General features: G+C 38.7%; 1 protein-coding gene across 6 annotated transcripts in view; it reads right to left on the bottom strand.

Annotated features, from left to right (window-relative positions):
• Window positions 1-1,326: 1,326 nt before the first annotated feature.
• LOC131240008 (uncharacterized) overlaps window positions 1,327-21,846 on the bottom strand; it is a 125,542-nt gene continuing 105,022 nt past the window's right edge. For 3 of the 6 annotated variants that reach the window (XM_058237998.1, XM_058237997.1, XM_058237993.1), the window contains 5 exons: window positions 17,966-18,093; window positions 13,013-13,143; window positions 3,578-3,675; window positions 2,135-3,043; window positions 1,327-1,817 (listed from right to left, as the gene is read on the bottom strand). In XM_058237998.1, coding sequence (XP_058093981.1) covers window positions 1,724-1,817; window positions 2,135-3,043; window positions 3,578-3,675; window positions 13,013-13,143; window positions 17,966-18,093 — 1,360 coding nt within the window. In that variant the 3' untranslated portion in view covers window positions 1,327-1,723. Of the gene's footprint in view, window positions 1,818-2,134; window positions 3,044-3,190; window positions 3,247-3,577; window positions 3,676-13,012; window positions 13,144-17,965; window positions 18,094-21,846 lie in introns of all 6 variants that reach the window. The other 3 variants (XM_058237995.1, XM_058237994.1, XM_058237999.1) reach the window with 3 other exon arrangements.

The following is a 21,846-nucleotide window of genomic DNA, read 5'->3' as shown; positions in this document are numbered from 1 at the left end:
AAATAGGGTCACGATTAAAAATCATTCATCTAGTCCACCTAAAACATGCCAATGCTGGAGTTAAAGCGTACGGAAGGTCTTACAAAGTTATGGGTCTTACAAACTTGGGCCAGATCACCCATCAAGCAAGCTGCGTGGATATTTTTGAATGTTGACATTGGGCAGTTTCTTTTAACCCATCCATGGTTTCTGCGCAAGGGCAGTTAAGGCCAACATGTTTTTTTTTTCGCCAGATCATCCACTCCGTGAACATCACCTTAAGATGTGCAGTGCTGACAAGTGTTTCACGTAAAATGCATATGTTGAGGGCGTGCGTTGAGCTAGCAAACTTTTTTGTTTTTTTGTTTATAAATGCCCTCTGGTACATCCATGCATTAATTTTTGAGGATTGCAAAGTGAACTGAGTATACATTTTTTTTTTTTTTTTTTCACTAAGCAACTCACACGTCAAAACATGGCAGACGTAAGGAAGATCCAATTCAGTCATCATGTGAGCCTGAAACGTATAGTTCAAATATATTCACCAACAATCTCTATTCAAGATAACAATGTTGGCCACCAATGAGTGAACAAGCATGACTTCATGTCAGGCCACATTCATGGTGGGCCACACATGATGAAAGTCTAGGATTTTGGGAGGGTATCCTAGATGAACATGGCAAAAAACCCCCATCCAAATAGCGCAAGCAGCTACACTCACCATTCCTATTCCAATTTTAGCTAGACTAGCATGATACGCAACACATTATCTGCACTGTATGGGTGTGTTTTCAATGCTGAAAATTGGGTCATGCTCAATATCCTGTTGCCTCTCACAGTGGGAGGATCATCTCAAAAAAAGAAAAAGAAAAAAAGAATCCCAGATTTGGAGATTCTGGCAACCATTGTACTATTTTCGGTTGAATCGGGACGTTGTTGTGTCTCTCTATCCAAAACCCAAAATGTTAAGATTCTCCCGTTGAGGATATTATTGGAGCAAAGTCCATCCAATGTGGGAGATAACAGCCATGGCCCCCAACTCATAAGAATTGAAAACCCACATATACAATGCAAAGACTCAGGCCACATGCCCCACAATTCCTCTTTTAGCTAAAGTCATCACGCACCTCCAAAACGTACCTTCACATGCAGACACACTCTGCGTTTTTAATCAGGCTCCTGTCCGGTAAGCCGTCAATCAAGCAGACCTTACAATGTAGAGGTGCCTACCTAAAAAATAGGCCAGTCAAATAATCATGGAATCCCCTTAGCATGTCATCACATCCACATCAGTTATTGTAAATGGCACTATTATGGCACTGGCAGTCAAAACTGGACAATGTGTCCTTTTTCTTTTTCTTTTTTTTATTACTCCCATACATGAGCTTAAAACTCAAGAACTGTTGTATGAGATCATTTATCTCAGATGAATTAAAAAGTCAGCTGATATTGCTTGAACCAGATATTTTACACGTGGAAATTAATTCCTCCATCACCAATCATTTCTGCTTCTCTTTCTTCTTTTCTTTTCTTCCTCCCTTTTCTTTTATGTTTCTTGAGGTAGAACGGTCATGTAGAAATCAGATTCAATAGTCCATTGTGACCCTTTGCATAGCATAGTGGCACCCATTGCACAACATACTCCCGACTTCAAGGTTCTCGCACTCAACCATGTCGCCGGTAGATCTTTACATCCAATGTGATCTCAGGTATTAGAGAAATGAAATCCTCATACAAACCGTCCTCACACAATATGAGATCCGTTTGGTAAATCAGCATCAAGCTGACCTTGCTGAGCCTTGTGGGTCTCCAGTACCCTCTGCATAGCATACAGACATCTGCAAACATCACAAAGAGAGCCAAAAACCATTGCATCAGTTTCAGGTTTACCAACCATGTAAGCTCAATTCCCCTTTTAACAAGTTAAATGAAAGAGGGGAACACTAGTTTGATAGCCAATTCTTCATGGAGTTCCATGAAGTGGATCATAACATCACCACCATACAAGAGTAGTCCATAGTGATCAGGACCATTCATTTGGTAGGTTCATCAGCGGAAAAGTAAGTTTTGACCCATTCAGCTGGTCTTCAGATTGGTGGCCCACAATATCAATATATATATGGAGACATGGAGGGTGACCACATGATATCATTACCTCCAAGGTAGGTGATCGAGGAACATATATGGTGATACGATCATATCCTTGAACCTTTCCCTATTCGCTAAATAAGCTCGATATCTATGCTCCCTGTCATGAAGATTCCAGCTCTTCCATAAAGGCAAAAGGCTCCTCTTTTCTGGTACCATATGAATAACAAGGCCAGGCAGAAACATCTCCGGGTGTTCTCCATTCAACACCTCGACTGATGATGAGACGCCATCCGCCAACTGAGACACGGAACCTCCAACTGAGATTCCATCAGAGAAGCTCGGCTGAATACATGTGGCAATCAAATCATTGGCGTCTTTATTGAATTTATTATCAAGACCATCTCTCGTGATGTCAGAATAAGGACTCTCCATGTTGCTGTGGCTGTATTCATCAAATCCATCTTTCAGAATCTCAGAAACTGGGTCATCACTGAAGGAAGCCGTGGGTTCCTGAACGAGAAGTTGCTGACCCGGTTCGTCAACCCCTGCATTGAACGCAGAGTTGTTTTTATCAGAGACACCTTTGGTTTCTAAAGCTATATCTGACGAGAGCTCACACTCCTTATCCGTTACGAGAGAAGATGTGCGATGATTAGGCATATTCATTATGCAAGAAACTGCATGAGCACATAGGAAAACCCCACCTTTAACAGCGTACTTATAGTGCCTCCTCCTATACATGTGGTTACAGTCATCGGCTGTTGCACCCCCCACATGAAAAGATGGATTCGGTGTCCTTCCATTCTCTTCACTCCCTTCGTACTTATTTAAATTCAGAATCCGTCGGGCGAAATTGCATACCATGGCAGAATTGGTTGAGGAATCTTGTGACAGGGCTGCTATAGCAGCTGCACGAAGCCTGAGGATTGAGCTAACAGAAAGGCGTGATGAGAATTCATCATTATATACAATGCTGCAAAATGTCAGAAGAGGACAGACATATCAGGTACTCTGAGCAGCAACTGTAGGATAGCAAATAAAAAAGGACCAATTTTCTAAAAGATCCGTTTCCTGGAGCTTTCTTAAGCCCACCCAAACCTCAAAACAAGGCCACATGTACCTATCATCTTGATAGTTCTGTGGATCACCTGAGCCATGCAATAGTTGATTCCCACTCTGTAGAAGCTTGCCAAAAATCAGGACTGGAATCATCAGGGGCCAAACATACGAGAACCATAGTCACTTTGAATACACGCAAATGGTCCACGTTCAAGCCATTCCAGGTAATCCAAACAGTTGGAGCCACCCAATGCATGGCTCCAACGTCAAATAGGCATGCAAGGGGGGCAGATATGGATGCATGTGTTGAGATGAGTGAGGGTATATCATAACTCCTGCCACCTAGAAAGAGAAGATACCACTTTGCTAAAAAGTAGAATCCACATCTAATAAACCGTAAACAAACTCCTTGAATAGAAATTGGAAAAATAGTGTGCTATAAAATCACCTCGTGATAAAGCTGGAACATGCTTCGGCTATGACGAAGTCAACGCATGGAAGGGTTCCATATGCGTAGACATGTAAGTTTGGGTACCGACGGTACAACTACAGCAAGACAAGAAAACATGGTGATATCAGCCTATTTATTGCAATTCAAAAGGGTTTTTGCATGCATTATGTGTTAGTGTTGTGTGCCCTAAAAAGCCAATGTGTTGATCCAACTGTTGAATTAATGATCTTGTTCGTGGCTCATGATGACCATGGCTCCTGTGTGGACATGGTATTAATACAATAATCAATATACTAGCATATCATAATCATACAAGCGTATGGGTTAAAGTAGAGAGATTCTCCTTTGTTCTTGGGAACTTGAGTTTGGGCACAATGGACACTAGTTAATGGAGAGTTTGTTCCATAATTTCAGTGCCATGTTTCTTCCATAACCACTTAGCAAGTTTTAGGACAAACTTGTGGGTATTCTTATGTGGTCATCCTATGTGAGAGGACAAATGATGAATGAAGATGGAAGGTTTCCACCATCGGGTTCAACAACAAGCAGTGTTTTGAATAGTTGTACTTAATACTCTCCAACTTGTGGGATTTTAATTTCTTTTCATACTTGTGGTTTCAATTAGACATTGTTAATTATAGTTTGCTTAAAAGTTGTTGATGTGATAATAATTTGATTTGGTTTATACTTGTTTGAACATGCTTACACTAAAAAAATGAATAAACTTTTAGCCATTTTTTGTTTTTCTGACTTTTTATCATTCTATTTTTAAATTAAAATATAGAAGTACCATGCAGCTTACGCTACTTATGTTACATGCTACAGAGGGCTGAACGCTACGCAACACGCTACTGCTATTTAAAACACTGACAAGTAATACCTATGCTCTCCCCCACATAGGAGTGTTAGTATTTATGGATATAGGATCTTGGTATAAGAATTTAGAGATATTGGAAACTTGCATTGGAGGATAATTCAAGTCTTTAGATCAAGAGAACTATCATTCTTGGTCCATATTGACTTGTGTATGTACTAGCTTTAAACTAAACCTTATCCCGAAGATATGTTGTAGTGTAATGTACTCTAGCCCACCTCTCGAAGTCAATTGTAGCAATTCATATATGGGCGTTGCTTAGTTCATGCATTAGGATACAGTTGAGGTCCGTATCATCTAACAAGTGATCCATAGTAATGCTAGGGCATTTTCACACTGAGCTCGATTGGGGTGGTCTGTGGGATGCAGGGGCACACTTGGAGTGGGCGGCCGGTGTGAGGCGGGTGGCTTGTGTGAGGTGGAACCCATGTGATGTGGGTCCTACGAGGGGGGTTCGGCTGAGGACTTAACTCGTGGGATGTGGGGCCTGGGCTATGAGACAAAGGGATTGATTCGCCACGCTCTATCACTTCGAGCTTTTAAAGCAAGTGGTTAGTTGTCCTACATCAAAGGGGTATCAGAGCGGGAGGTCTCGTGTTCGAGAGTCCTCACTAGGGGTGATTAATGCAGGGGAATTTTCACATCAGGCTTGAGTAGGGTGGTTAGAGAGGGGGGTTAGTTGTCTTGCATCAACTAGTTACCTAGGAACATTCTCATAGCTGAGATCTGGTAGATCGGACCATCCAACAAATGTTTTTTTTGCTGGCGTTGGCACACAAAAATCTTTACAAGGTTTTACAAATGTTTTTGATTGTTGATATTTTGTTTTAATTGTTAAAATATGTTAATCACACTTAACTGTAATTCTGATGGTTGAGATCCCGGTCTCTCACTTGGTTTCCATGGGAATTAGATCAAGGATGGATGGTCATGATAAGTGGAGGAATTTAGTCAACATAGGTATATAGGCAAGACTATAGATTTTAGATGTAGTGGGACATAGGGTGGTGGAGCACTATATTGGTCTCTTCCAGAAACCCTAGCTCCTTATAAATAGATCCTATCCCAAAGGGATTGAGAGAGAGCCTTTAGATGTCCATATCTCCTTGGGTATCATGAGAGAGAGAGAGAGAGAGAGAGAGAGCTTCTCCTCCCTCCCTACATCCATGCCTATATGTGTGGTGTCTGTTGTACGAAGCCCTATTAATGTGATGGCTCATCTTTCCTCATCTGGGATAGATATGAAAGAGTACCTTCGCAGTTGAAGGTGCGATATCAACAATCCATGTGATTTTCAGCGGTGGTGATCTGCAGGTAATTCTCAAAGATGAAAATGAGGATTTTCAATAGGAGGGCCTTTTATGTGTTTTAAAAGCAAAAGGGTAAAAACAAGAAGAAGAAAATTATTTTTAAAAAAATGAAAATTTTGATTTTCTATGTAAATTTCGGCCTATTTATGCAATCCACATTTATCTTAGGATTCATATGAGTTGATATGATTCATATGATTTGGTTACGGTTTTTTTTGGGATTTGCGATTTGAACCTATGATTAATATAGTGTGGTGTATGATATGATATGAATCGTATGATTCAGATTACAAACCACACAATTTTGACAACATTGTGTACATTATAACAGAAGTGATGTATATGATTATCTACAAAAGCCCATTGGTTGTCATTTTCTATTTTTTCTAGATCAATCCATGGAGCCTGTTGAGACTACACTCCTTGCATTTGTTAGGTGTTTTGGATCCTCTTCCTCCCACAGTCACCACAGAAAAGGAGAAAAAGATGAAGAGGAGCGAGAATAGTGAAGAGTTGCAACCTGAGTCTCTCCATATTATCACTATGAACAAATTTGACAAAGAGACTAAGGATGGAAAATAGAGTTAGTTCCTATGTCAGTATCCCATAGGCCATCAAAGTTCACAAATGCATTTTCATGTCATATCTATGATTCGTAGGTTGAAATTAGAAAACGGATTAGCATGAGCAACGAAGTGCACAAGATATTTGCTGACTCTCATCACAGGTTCATAGAGTTTTAGATAAGTGACTATGTGATGGTTCGTATGAGGCCCGAACGGTTTCCACAAGAGGCCGTTAAGAAACTACAAGCTTGTAGTGTAGGACCTTATATGATATTGAGTAGATTAGGACATAATGCGTATGTTGTGGATCTTCCACTTGGCATGTGTTTTAAATCTACATTAAAAGTGGAAGATCTTTTATCTATTGAGGGTCCAATACCTACACCTATTAGCCTTTATTCAGACCAACACCTTGATCCTAATGATATCCCTCCCAACCTGTCCCATGACCCTTGGCTTATAGCCGTCTATTTCTCCCAACATCTACCTCTTTTGCCATACACACCTACCAAGAGAGAAACGATATAGGATATCTGCGATGAGCGAGTAGTTTCCACATGGCATGGAGGTTATCAGGAGTACCTTGTTAAGTGGAAGGGCGGGCCAGATTTAGAAAACATATGGATCATGGAGACAAAGCTTCAGCGACGAGACCCAGATCTCCTCAAGCATCACCATCACTATATTTCATCAGATGTCATATCTCCTCAGTCGAGGGGAATTGATGAGGACATCCAAGCACTTATGGCTAGACAATCATCACAGGGGGCCCACGACGCCCAAGTCACATTCCTAGCCATCGTTGAAGACCCCACACTAGGTAGATGCATGCGAGTTGCTTGTTTGGAGCGTTTGGGCCATTGGATTGCATGGACGCATTAATCGACCCATCGGATCGCGGCCCATCTTGATCGTGGACCACCCCATTAGCCACTTATAGTTTAGGATAGTTTAGATTTATTTGTTTTAAGTAGCTTTTTTCATTTATTTTATTATTTTTGGAATATTTTATGTTTTACTTAAGATAAGGATTTTTATGAGAATTCTTTTCTGAGAGGGTTTTTGTAAAAGTCTATTTCTAAGACTATAAAAGGTTTGGACTCCCTTTAAGGTTTGATTATTATGAACCATGAATGAAAAGAGTTTCCTCTCCTTTGCTATGTGATTTAGCAATTCATCCTGCGGTGGAATTGATGGTGTGAACTGTGAAGACATTTAGGGAGTGATTCCCCTATTTATCCTCTTGTTCTCTCTCTCTCTCAAGGTACTTCTCATCTCTCTTTCTTCATCTTCTTCTTCTCTTTCTTTTTCTTTCTTATTTATAAAAAAATGATTCTAAACCAATTTAGACCTAACCTTCACCCAATTGAACCCAAGCTCTAGCCGTGAATAACATGGCGGGAATAGTACCACGTGAATAGTGTTCGTATGAACAGCCCCAATCCATAGCCCCCTTGCCTCGAATCTTCGACTTCCCTCTTCCATTTGATCCCCTTTACAAAATCCCTAAATATAAATCTCAAACCCTAACCCTAAGATTCCAAAATCCCAAAATCCCAAACCTTTCCGAACCGTAATCCCCAAATTTGAACCTTAATCCGAATTCCCTTAAAATCTTATAACCCTAAACCTAATTTCCCCAACTTTCCCTAACCTATTAACCCTAAACCCTCAAATCCTTATCCCCAAAATCCTAAATCCTCAAATCCCTATATCGAAACCCAAAATTTATAGTTTGCTAAATACTCTAAACTTACTCCCTACATTCTCTAACCTTTAGCCCTAAACATGCAAAACCATTAGAACTCGAGTGATTCCATGAATGTTCATATTTAATACCTATGCTAAGTGCGAGTACTATCTTCTACACAATCCTAATTACTTAGATACTTTATAAGAGTCACATTGCGGGACTGTTAGGTATTTGGAACTTTAACATGTTACAAATCTGAGTTTCTTTAACTTGTGGTAGTTCAACGTTATTTTGTCCTTTGATTACTCTAGTTAATCCGCTATCTGGTTTCAACGCATCATATTAGGTTAAATCATCCCGTCCTGCATAAATCAACCACGAATTTAATACAATGTGGTAGATCTAGATGGTTCAAGTCACGCCATTGATGAAGACCCATGTGTGGCGGTTCATTAATGAAGGGGAAAACCAAAGTGATGGGGAATCAGAGGACCTACTTGGGTGTGCCAGAGACGGAGGCGACCATCCACATTAGCACAACTTCCTTTGTGGATGGGAAACGAGTTCCAGATGGGGCCCATTAGACCGTTTTGAAGATCCCACATGCATTAGACGTGCATCAAGAAGACCTCACTTTGGGATGATGCATGTGAGCTGCTTATGAGACCGTTTTAGTCATAGGATTTTTATTTCGTGTCGATCCGACTGTTGGATCTTGTCGATTAGGCCATTGGGCCACCAGATCTTCTAGATATGGGCCCCTTGGACTTCATTCTTGCTTCCTTTATGTTTTTATGTTTTTATTTATTTTTTATTTTTTTAAGCATTTATTTGATGGAGATTGGTAATAAGTGCTTTACTTTCCATATTTTGGATGATGGGTCATTTCACTTAAGTGAGTGACATATTTGTAATCATGTTGATATTTTATTATAAAAGCATGTGGGGCGGGTTGTGGGCGTCCCGCCCTAGTGGAGAAATTGAGAAGAAAAAAAAGGAAGAAGAGAAGCGCTCTGGTGTGAAGGAATTTTCCTCCTTATTTTTTTAAGGTTTGTGAGAAACAATCCTTTCAAATTGCATAATGAAAGGGTAGAGGCTTGTTTGGTGCTGGATTCCCCAAGGTGCATTCTTCCTCTTTCTCTTCTTTAACAAGGTATTCTTTTTTTTTTTTTTTTTTCTCTTTTCTTCCTCATTTCCCTTCGCTTACAACCTTCCAAAATCTGTTAAAACCCAAACACAATCCATCATTTTTCTTCTTTTTCCATACTCATTCGCGTGTGGACTTGCCTGCACGTCCACACACGCACGTGTGTCTGTACAGCCTTCACATGTGGGTCCCGTTTAGCTTCTTTTCCCTCATTGATTTCCTTCCAAACCCACCTAATCCTTGATCCTTTAAATCCCTAAAAACTTAATTCCCAAATCCCCATCCATTCATCCAAAACCCTAATGAAAATCTGAATTTCTTTTGTGAAACCTTCCCCAAACCAGAATTTTGCTTGCGTCATTATCTATCCACGTGGTTGTTGCACTACTCACGCTAGATTGGAAGTACCTAGTTCCAAGTGGGCCGCTCTTGAATTATTTTATATTTTCGTGCACTGCGTATGTGATAACATAGGACTTTCGTGTTATAAATTTGAATTTTCGAATCTATTATGTGGATATGTTTGATTTTATATGTTGATTGCCAAAATTAATGTGCAATTGATATCACATCTTGCATCCTAGGATAGTTTCCATCATCTTACATCTCAAAGCAGAAGGCTCAAGACAACGGAGCATTGTGGACAGAGCGGATTTCCAGTGTGGGACCACCCTGGAGTCCCCACATGGGCCAACCGTACACACACCGCCCCCTCAGGGTGTCAAAACATGCGTACGTTCAAAGGGGAGAGGAGCTCCCCCTTTCTTTATTATTCTCCACTTTCCTTTTACAATAAGAGTTTCCTACAATTTCCAAAAATGGAAATACCCTTCCCCTTCCTTGTTTGGCAAGCCACCTAGTGGGAGGAAATTGGGACCTTCTAAATCTGGAAATTCTGTGTAAAATTTGGCCCCATGTAATCCCCTTGATTAATCATAATATACACCATGGATGAATGGTTTAGATTGAATCATACTAGGAAAATGTTCATTGGCTTGGACGTCCACATGAGTGGAATGTGTGGGATCCATCAGCACCCTCTAATGGTGTGGCCCACATGATCACGTAACCCATGCTATCCATAATAACTTTTCCCTTGATTGTATCACTACATACTTCCCCGAGCCACATGGATTTGGGATGTTGGTACCTAGATAGATAATCTATGCATGTGGATGCCCTTGGCAGACACCATGCGGATTGTGAAATTTTTGAATGATTAAGATCGATTGAAACTTGATCGGGCCATATCTAATCCATCAGCAGTTGGAATACTTGAAATTTAAGCTGGAGATTCCCCTCATCGAGATCCATAGATGGATGGATTGAATCTGACAGTTGCTGGCAGATCTGCTTCACAGGCAATCATAGCCATTTACCTTATCTTCAACAGACCTCATTCGTTTGACATGAAATTGGGTTGAAACTGGAACTTTAACCCAATGTTGCTGTGCTGAAGACATCTAACAGCTTAGATCGACCGTTTGACTGCCTGATTTAGAAGATTTCATCAAATCAGTCCATTGTTGTCATATGCCGAATCTGAACTGCACATTAGTTCTTAATTTTTTGGACATATCTGTGTATCAATTTTTTGATGCACTGTTTATGTGGTGATTGTTTTCCTATGATAGGAATGGTTGTATGATTACCCAAAGCTGTGATTGTGAGATATCATCTCTCTCCATCTTCCATTTAAATGCATGGTGCAGGACATTTTGGTCCATGTTGAAGCCTACTCGGATAACTGTGCTTGTTTGGTCACTGCTTCTAATGTATGCAAGAGCGAGACCACAGTCTATATCATGCCTTGGATTTATGGTCACTCAGCCCCTTGTGTGAAGATGGGATATCATAGTTCTTGACATGTCTTGGGTTGTGTGAGTGTTTGAGTAGACCATATGCAAATGTCAGGGCATGTTACATGTGCATAAAACAACATGGATAATCCTATGCATGTGGTGCAAAGTATTAACTACTTACAAGCCCAGATAATACCTTAGCCATGTACATAGTCGCATAATTCAACACATGAAATTAGGACACCACAGTTCCTTCAAGTGTCTTGGGTTGGAAAGCTTGGCTTGGGGACAAGAAAGCCTACGAAATGAATATAAGCCGTTTTTGGATTTGATTATGAATACATGCTATGAATTTTTATGGATTATATATGGATGATACATTATGAGATGCAAGATATTATAATGCAGATGGTTATGGTCTCATAATTATATATGTGCAATCATCTAGTGATCCACTAGTTACTTGGGAACATTCTTATGGCTGAGATCCGGTGGATTGGACCATCCACCAAGTGGTTTTTCACTGGCACCAGCTCTCGAAAGGTTTTGAATGGTTTTATAAATGTTTTCAATTGTTGAATTTTTGTTTTAACTGTTAAAATGTTCTGCACTTGATGGTAATTCTGACTGCTCACATGTTCTCTTGGTTTTCATGGAATTTGGATGAAGGATGGATGACCATGATAAGTGGAGGAATTTGGTTAATTTGGGTACATGGTTAAGTACTTTACATGTAGTGGGGCAAATACCAAAGTTTGTAGAGTGGTGCACCATACTAGTCTCTCCTTGAAACCCTAGCTACTCCTTATAAATTGATCCTATCCCAAAAGGATTGAGAAAGAGCCTTTGGTGCAGGATCCTTCTAAAAAGTCCCACTCCTGCTTTGAATCCCCGCTTAGGACTCTTGCTCCCGCTCCCACTTCATACCTATTTATACATTTGTACATTTTTTAAAGACACTTCCCCACTCACGCACAAAATTTGTTACCACTACACGCTTCGTGCCCACAGGCCCCACACTCCTATGAGTGGGGTCCGCTATGCAGATGGCCCTTTGTGCGCAATTCTAGCCTATCTCCTATCCTCATCTGAGATAAATCTGGGAGAGAAGCTTCCTAGTTGAAGGAGTTGCACAGACATTCTACACGATTTTCGGTGGGGGTGATCATCAGGTAATTCTAAACTTCGAATTCACTCAATTTTGGTTTTTGGTAGAAACTTGAGAATGTTGAAATGGAGATCCTAAGGGTTAATACAATAAATCTGGAATTCTGAAAAAGTTCTATTTCTCACTGTATTTCAAAGAAGTCCAACAATATGTACAAAGGAAAGCTATATTCGTAGAGTAAAAATAGATAGGGTATATCTTTTTTTTTTTGACGACATAGGGTATCCCTACTCCTTTTTGAGGCGAGACTATTCCCTGCAGATACACGCAATCATAGATAGGGTATATCTTAGGGTATGAAAAAGAGGAATACTACCTGTAGGCGATAGTCTCTTTAATAGGATAGGAATCATGTCAAGGATGTCACTACTATTTCCATTTTTCTTTCTGATGATAGTATTGTTTCCTATTTTAAGATATTGTATTATTAGTTTTCCTAAGCCCACCTACACCTCTAGAGGTGGCCAAACATGACAACCGGACATGTGCAAGATATTCAAGAGAGGAAGTAGGCACCACTGTGGGTACAATGTAACCTAAAAATCAGGCTGATCCACTCATCAGGGAAGACACATGTTCTGAATGTGAGCTGTTGGCAATTTTTCTAAATAGCCAGAGTTGTCTTTGTACCTGTATGAACCGCCTGATAAGTTGAGTAGCCTGTTTTTTGGGGCAGGACATCTACAAGCTCCCAAACGTGATTAGCGCATGCTGACTGCATTTCTTTCGATTATATTGATACGAGATGTCAAACATGGATTCCTTTACAAGGAGAATAAATTGTTATTGTTATTGTTATTGTTACTGTTACGTTAAAAAAGCATTCCAAATCTAGGGAAGAGAAGCTTCAACTCAAATAAATGAACCCTTACCCTCAGTCCCAACATTGTAGCAATAGCACCACCTAAGGAATGACCCACAATGCGAACACTGTAGCCTTGACACTCACATCCAGCTCCCAGCAATGAAGAAAGGAACCCAGTGGTCCCAGATGAGAAATCACCTAAAATTTAGGAATAAAAATTTATGTGCATGCAATGTTTTATACAAGGAAGCCATATATGCAAAACAATCGTCAAAGCAACAACTAAACCAAGCATAGTGCAACTGCTTGTGTACTCTCAAGAAGTTAGGAATGCAGTTTAAAGATTACAAAGGCAAACCTTTTAAGAACCAAAAGACCGAATTTGAAAATGCAACCTTTATACAAGCATGAAAAATATGACTAGCGAAAATTCTATCCATGGTATATTACAGGACGTGGAAAAAATATCCCAAAAGCATATAAACAAATCATAATAGAACTGCTTGTGTAAACTTCATAAGTTATGAACACACTGTGACAAAAGCTTACCAAATACAATCCTTATACAAGCATCAACAATGTGACTCGAAAATTCTATTGATAGTATGTTATACAACATGGGAAGATATCCTGTTAAGACATCATCATGATAATCACCATCATATCATCACCAACATCATCATCATCATCATAATTAATAGCCATGTCCCAGATGCTTGGGTTTGGCTTTACAAATACTGTTTGCCAATCATATTAAAACAGGAATTCTAATGATTGCTTCACGAATACGTAAACCCCACTCCTTTACATGGGCTTTGGACTGATTTGCACGTTGCTTCCTGGCAGAGTTTCCAATTGTCTTGAAGATCCCTAAAAACTTGATCCCAAAAAATTCACCTCACACTAGTACTATCTCATCATTCACTGTTTATTCTGGGAACTGATCTCAGATCTATGGAGATCATCATCTAAACCTTATCTCGACTAACTAGGTCGCTAAATGAATCCTTTTCTGCCATTCCACTCAATCAAGGGTCACAACTTCAGTTGCACCATTGGTCATCAAATATTTTCTTACTACCTCCATCCACATCCTTTTAAACCTTCGCCTTGCTCTTTTAGAGCCTTCAACTTGTACCAACTCATTCCTTCTAACCAGTGCAAGCGCTAGCATGAGTTTGGAATTTTATATTGTTCTGATTCACGTTGGAAGTTACAGCATTAGTTTGATGCCGGCAGCCAATCTGATGCAACCCTCCTTTATCTGGGCTGGGGATTGGCAATGAGAGCACAAAACTCCCATAGGCACAATGTAACAGACTATTACATATATTGATTAGAATTAAGTTCTATCTAAGAGTCTATTTCAATATATCTGACATCTTGGTCCCTAACATTATTAGCGTGCCCCAATCATTTCCTGTCCATTTCTGCAAGTGGCATGGTAGATGGTCCCCACAACTAATGATATCTGGTTTTGCCTTGCGCAACTTCCATTCCCCAAAATGTGTTTCCAAATCTCGTGATCCCTTTAATATCAGACAGGATATGATGAGACAAACCAAAGAACTCAATGGATCTACAAAATTAAATCCTTGATTGTCTCCTTTCCGACGTCTAGCACTGTTTTTTTATACCAAATTTTGGGGCATGGAACCATCCCTAAATGCTTAAACATTCAGATGGTTGCTTTGAGGGACTGAATTCATATTGACGATCAATGGGCCAAAAGTAAAATTGCACAAAAGAATCATTGTGCCTGGTGTCAAACTTGAAGATACATCCTTCAGAATATTCAATCTCATGAGCTCATTTTATGTGGCTTTTCCTTTTTAGGCATATTTAATGTCTTTTTGGCATGTCAATTACATATTCATTGATTAATCACCTGACCCGTCGTAAATAGGAGGTCCAAAACGCTTCCTCCACTTTGTCCTGTGGAGAATATGATGCAAGTGAAATGTTAGGGACTTCCATTTTCCAAGGCCTTGAGAAAATATTACAAAGAAAGATTGTAAGGCTAGAGGAAATGCCAGACAAAGGGACTTATGGTTTCATCGTCGACATCTGAGACTGTTGATCCCCTTATTTCGAAGATGGAATAGTTGTTTGTTCATTCCAGGAATCCCGAATTGCAAATTATGACTCATAGGCTTAAGTCCAGCATTATCTTCAATGGTCGAAAGCTATTGAAATGTTTGTTGAAGCAAAACAGAAGTTGGGCTATCTATATGGCAGTATAGAGGAACCTTCTATTTCTGATCCTTCTTATGAGGATTGAAAATCAAATAATTTGTTAGTTATATCTTGGCTCCTGAATTCTATGGAACCAAAAGTTGGTGAAAGCCTTCTGTTGTCTACTATGTGTGAGATTAGGCTGGAGGCTTATGAATTGCATGTTATATGGCTCAAATTAGGGTCTCTTATTGCCTTCTTTTTCTTCTCATCGGAGTTATTTCACAAAGACTTGCCATGGTAAGGAAGAAGGGGGGTTTATAATATTTATCAAGAGATTGGACATTTGAGACAGGAAGACGGATCTGTATCTAATTATTATGCTAAGATGCATAATTTGTGGTAGGAATTATCTCTCCTTAATGATCTCCAATTTGTTTATACCACATATGCTAAGGCATACAAAAGTAGTGAGAATAAATGAATATTTGAATGATTAGCAGGTCTTAATTCTGATTTTAAATTTGTTTGGGCTCAGATTCTTGGTTCACCTTCTTTACCCTCTCTGAATACTATGTATGCTTTGCTCTGAAGAGATGAGTGACATCGTACTACTATGGCACCAACTATGGTTGATAAATCTGCTTTTTTGATATGATTTTAGAAATTTTGATAATACTAGTGTTGGACGAGATAGAGCTACAGGCTGAGGAGGTCATGATATTGGTTGTGAATGTGGATATGGTTGCAGTATTGGCCATGGTCGTGGTGCAGATCGTCTGTGTACTCATTGTGGTTGACATGGACATGTTGTTGACAAGGATCAGGGGGAGCATCATTACATTATCCTTCTTGTTTCAGTTCTCGAGTCCAATCTTGTTGTTTATGTTTCTTCTATACCAATGGCATTTTCTAAATCTGATGATGTTACAAATAAGGTTCTCTAATTCACAATCACTTAAACCAACTTTGAAAGTGTGTGGAAGAAGGATTGTTCATACTTCATTCTTCCCACAAGTAACCACGAAACATGCTCCTTCGATACCAGGTACTTATAGTGTTCCTATTAGTTTTCTTATTTATAATGATCCATATTTCGATTCATCCTTGGATTTACTTGTTGCTGTTAGAAAAGTCAAAAAGTCAATGTACTTCTCATCTTATTCAACTTTTTTCTATTTATTTATCATTCTTTATCTCTAATACATAGGTCGTGTTTCTACTCTTGAGTGTCTTTTTCCACTGTTCCTTAAAATCTTAATGAGGTACTTAATTCCCCCATGTGGCGTCAAGCTATGGTGGAGATAGTTGCTCTTGAGAAGAATCATACATGAGAGATGACTGCTTACCTATTTGAAAGACTCCAATGGGTTGTTACTAGATAGATGCTCTTAATCAATAGATCAGCCCTAGTACATGCTTGATTTTATGTTTGGAGTGCAACATTGCAAGCAATTTGGGAGAAATTGGGGAAATTTCGAATTTCCTGAATTTTCCTCAAATTGGACAACTTACATTCTAGAGTGTATGTGATGATCATTTCATCAAATAGTCCTAAATACTTCGAAATTAGTTTGCATTGACAGCTGGTTGAAGGAGAATTTCGAGGTAAAAAAAAAAAAAAAAACTTGGAGAACATGAAGAACCAATGGATATTGAAATCAAAGCTCCAACTTTATGAGTTTTCACGCAAAACATGAAGAACCAATGAATTTGTAATCATTTGACACTGATCAAACATAATTTCAACAAGAAAAAACGAGATCGGAAATTGAAAATGCTCACCGGATCGTGTGTTTCATATCGCATAGGTGGGATACAAGATATATCGTGGGACATATCGGCTGATATCATTGATATTTAAAACATTGATCCCATCCAACCATCTATCCATCCCATCCAATCATCCAAACATCTTTCCATCCCATCTATCCACCCATCCATCACATCTATCCATCCAAGCATCCCATACATCCATCCATCAAAACATTTTTAATAAACAGATTGTTTTTGTGATATCAAAATATTGGCGATAATATCAAAATATTGTTGATACACTGGCAATACAAGTGACACTTGGAATTTACACAGTCAAAAATATTGGCAATATTTTGGCGATATTGATACATTGGCGATACAAGCAATACTTGGAATTTACACAATAAAAAAATATCGCAATATCGATACATCGGGGATACTTAGCAATATATCGACGACGCCTAGAATTTCTGATACTGCCAATGTTATCGGTATCACTATCAGTGTTATCAGTTTTGCCAAGCTGGAGATTTGTATAATATCAGGGATATCATCGTAATATCGAGGATACTCTGAACAGTGTTTATAGGTAGGTGCAAGGGTAATTGCTTAATGTATTGAGGGTATTTTGGTCATGCAAAAGTCCTGAAAAAGTAAGCTATATTTGCTTTTATATAGTAGTAAAATAAATGTATGTACATATGCATATAAAACCTCAATTTCCACTTGTTTTGGGGGGAAAAAAAGGATTCATTCATCTTGTTCTACTTAATGTGAGTCCATAGTCTTTGGCATATAAGAAAAATTGAACCAAAATATCGAAGAAAGAAAAATAAAGAAACAACGATACAAAGATGCATGGAGCTTATCTAATTTCTGGAGAACTAACAGCTATGACACGAGAACAAAATGGAGTGCATCATGAAAATTAGAAGAAATTTGAGATATCAATGGAGTAGATGAAGTTTTTATGAGAGCTAAATGATGAAAAAATCACATCAGAAACGATATGAGATATCAAAGGAGAAGATCATCTATATGAGGTAAATGACAAAAGAAATCACATCACTAGTTGCTAACTTCTGACCTTCATCTCCAACCTGTCCATCTATTTGCACAAACAGCTCTCGTGCAGCTTCAACTATTCCTGAATGCCCATAGTGTGGAAAAGACGAGAGAACACTTTGCCTCACGTCAGATGATATATGCTCACTACTGTGTAAACGAGAACAAAGGTTTCAGTTCACTGTAGGCTTCTAAAGAGAAAAAAGGCTTGCAGAAAAGTCAATCCGGATGAAAGGATAAACACGTATTGCATATACTTGATAAAACCAACCATCATTAACAGTTCCAATAAACATATGAAATGAGAATGTAAATCATCTAGTCAAAAGGTTGCAGATGGAAAATTAAATAAACTGATGAGCCAGAATAATTCTGAGGACACTGAAAAGATATGAAGCTTCCCTCATGGATCTGTAAACATTATAATTCATCTAGTGCACAGAGAGGTCACACTGTTGACTCCAGAAACGGGTTTGCAAGTAGATCTTGAGGTAATATAAACAACTATTGTAAGTTTCTTTTCAGGTGCATTGGATGCTCAGTTGAATGAACTTGCAATAACTCATTCAATGGACAGGAAATGGACAAAGAGGGATTGCACCAATACAATGTCTTTCAAGTTAGAATGAGTTTCATAATGGTAACTTAGGGGCAACTATCTCATTATGACTGGAATGGGTTAGCCCTACATTTGTCCTTGTTGCTGAATTGAGCTGTTGCAAATTATTTCTACTGAGCATCCAAACACACTCCAATTGACAACAGATAAAATGGTAAAATCAAGATTCATGTAAAGAAGCTAATTAAGCTTTTTAACTTTATCATGGCCAGCTTTGTCAATGTTATAAGAAGTTGATGGATAGCTTGTATAATACTCTAATTGTGTGCAGTCCCTTAAATGACTGATTAGAAAACTTCATTAAGCTCTGTAGAAACAGGACAAAAGAAGTGTATTTTCTCCTCCTCTAGAGCTTTAGTTATAATCTCATGACTACAAAGATAAACCAAAAGATATTAAATGATAACTAAGGGATAATAACTAGGAGATCTACATCAATAGGGTGTGTGTACACCGTAAGTATGGTGCTCTGCACATGCATGTACTCATGGAGTTGTGAACTCTTAACAAGTGTCAACAAGAAAGACTGAAATAAATGGGAAGCAACATGAACAGACATTTAACTTAAATACCCTAAAATGTAATGATTATATTAAACAATACATGTAAATCACACTAAAACTAATACTTCCCTCAAGCCAAGATGTCTTACCAATGTATTTACAATAACTCTCACTTGATTTCACATAGGACAGCCACCATTGGATGATCAAGATTAACCACAATCTCCACACTTGGAGAATGGATATAGGCTCTAGTTTTCGAAACTAAATGACTAGATTCACAGGTTTAGAAACAATTGCAAAACTTGGATAGCACAAGTTTAGAACTATAGCACTTTCGGATAGAATCACTGTTCAATTCAGATTAGCATCACACTGATCAAATACAAAAGAATCACTCCTTACAAGCAAAGCACCACATAATGTGATTATTAGAATCACACCAAATAGGTCCATGGCAATAGCTCCTCGAAGCGAGCTTCTCTATTCAAAGAAGTAAATACTCTTCTCAAAGCTATGGAGTCCTAATCTAATCCTACAGACACCCCGCCCGACACCAGTGTTTACCGTATCAGTATTGCGTTACATATCACACCCTTGGGATACGGATATGTATCAGTTATCACATGGGATACATCAGTTGTATTGGGGAATTTATCGCACTTTTTGGGAAACATTGGGAAATTGGTTGAATTTCTCAAAGAAACTTCAAGGATTGTTAGAAAGGACATTAATACACACTTTTAAATCATAACATCACAAAAAGCAAGTGCACATAATAGGTTTCCGTTGCATAGGGTCCTAAGCCATGCCCTATCTAATTGGACTGATGTAAGTACATTCAAGGTCTATTTATATAAGTTATAAATGTACAAAGACATGTATGGAAACGCAAGCAATACGTTCAAATTGCAAGAAAACTCACTGAATCAAAACTAGCCCCAAATCCAATTTGACCTTGATTCCGGCTTGAAATCTTTGTTTTTTGCCCAAAAGATTCGAGAGGATAGACTGAAATCCACCCTAGAAGTGTTTAAGAAGAGGGAAGAATGAAAGAAAATGAAGAAAAAAAATGAAATTTTTAGAGTTTTTCTCAAGAGCAAGCCACTGTTCCTGTCGGTATCGATGATATCTGTTGATATCGACAGGTATTGTCAATACCAAAGAAATTTTCAAAAGAATGGTCATCCTTATCTTGCAATATTTTGTGATACCAGTGATATTTTGCAATATTTACTGATACATTGCAATACATTATGTGATACACGGGATTTTGGATACTCCAAGTGGGTTTCGTATCACTGACCTCGATACCGATAATATTGGCTGATATTATCAATACTGCAAACATTGCCTGACACTAGATGTCCATAAAACCATCTGATTGAACTGGATCAAGAGAACCTACTCCCTAATTCCTACTTTACAAGGGTTTGTAGCCATTAGGACAAGTCCAGACCAAAAAAAAAAAAAACAGAACCCGCAAAAATTCCAATTGCAACATACTAAAAGGGTGTGAGACCAGGTTGCAATACAACCCGATCACACCCTCATTCTGTTTTTTTTTTTTTTCACAAAAGTAGGTAGCAGAAATTCAATTTCTGCCATCAAGTGTCAACGACCATCTATTAGCAACTAGTTGAAATTGGATTTCCACTAGCTGCTGATGCAGTTTTGGCAGAATTCCACCCCATCGACTTTTTGTCTCAAAAGAACCAACTGATCACATCATCTTTTTTGTTCCCAGGATTCAAGGGGAAATGACGTGTCTGACATAAAACCTTGCCCTTCAAAGCTCCAAAATTACCACAAAATCAAACACCTAAATAGGTCCTCATTGCCTTCAAGAAAGAAGCCTTTAGATCTACTCTCTACACCTTACCTATATTCCTCCCTTTGTTCTCCTCTCTCCCTTTGCTCTAGGGTAAACCTAAGAACACCAACCCTCTTAGAGCTCAAAACTTATCAAGGAAAAGAAGACCAACAATCACACATCAAGAAAGATGAAAGGTTAAGGATCTAAGATCACTGAAATCTTCGGTAGTGCAATTGGCAAGGAGCTCCCAAACCATTGCTAGAAAGGGGATCTGAGAGTTCTTCCTTCCTAGTCAGATCTCTAGAACCAAGGCCCTCCTTGGAGAACACAAACTATAGCAATACAAAGCTTTTACATTTTAATCTTACTACATCTCACTCTTCAACACCTTATTTGATGCAGGACGGTCTAAACTAAAATGCATGTGTGAGCACAAAAATTATCCGGCGAAATAAACTAAGCAAATCAATTGAAATATTCATATTCCACATCATAGTAAAGATAATAATAAAGGGAATATGCAATGGTTGCAGACCACCATCACAATCCTGCGGTACTGTATTCGAATCATGCGTGGATTGGATCCGACGAGGGATGGGACCTCCCGATCTTGCATGGTTTCAATCCAACAATCAATGCAACTTTTGTAGTCTAGGAAATCAAAGGATTTCTGGAATAGGGACGGCTGGAAAATCTGAGAGAGGGTTGGGATCAATTCTCAGATTTTCAGGGTCAATAGTTAAAAAAAAGAAAAAAAAAAAAAGAAGAAGAAAAAAGACAAGACATAGAAAGAGAAGAAGAAGGTTAGATGGTTAGAAATAGAATTTAAAAGAAGAGGAGATTAGGGGAAGAGAAAAACTTACTACAGAGAGAAAGGGAAAGGAGGCACCAAGCTTTCATTAAAAAAAACATTATTAGGTTTAGGGTAGAAAGCACCCTATTTATAAAATTCGGATTTAAAAGAA

This window comes from Magnolia sinica, chromosome 3 (genome assembly GCF_029962835.1).
Source record: "Magnolia sinica isolate HGM2019 chromosome 3, MsV1, whole genome shotgun sequence".
In the NCBI taxonomy this organism is placed as follows: domain Eukaryota; kingdom Viridiplantae; phylum Streptophyta; class Magnoliopsida; order Magnoliales; family Magnoliaceae; genus Magnolia; species Magnolia sinica.
Note: the sequence above shows the minus strand (reverse complement) of the source record. Positions and strands in the feature narration are given on the sequence as shown.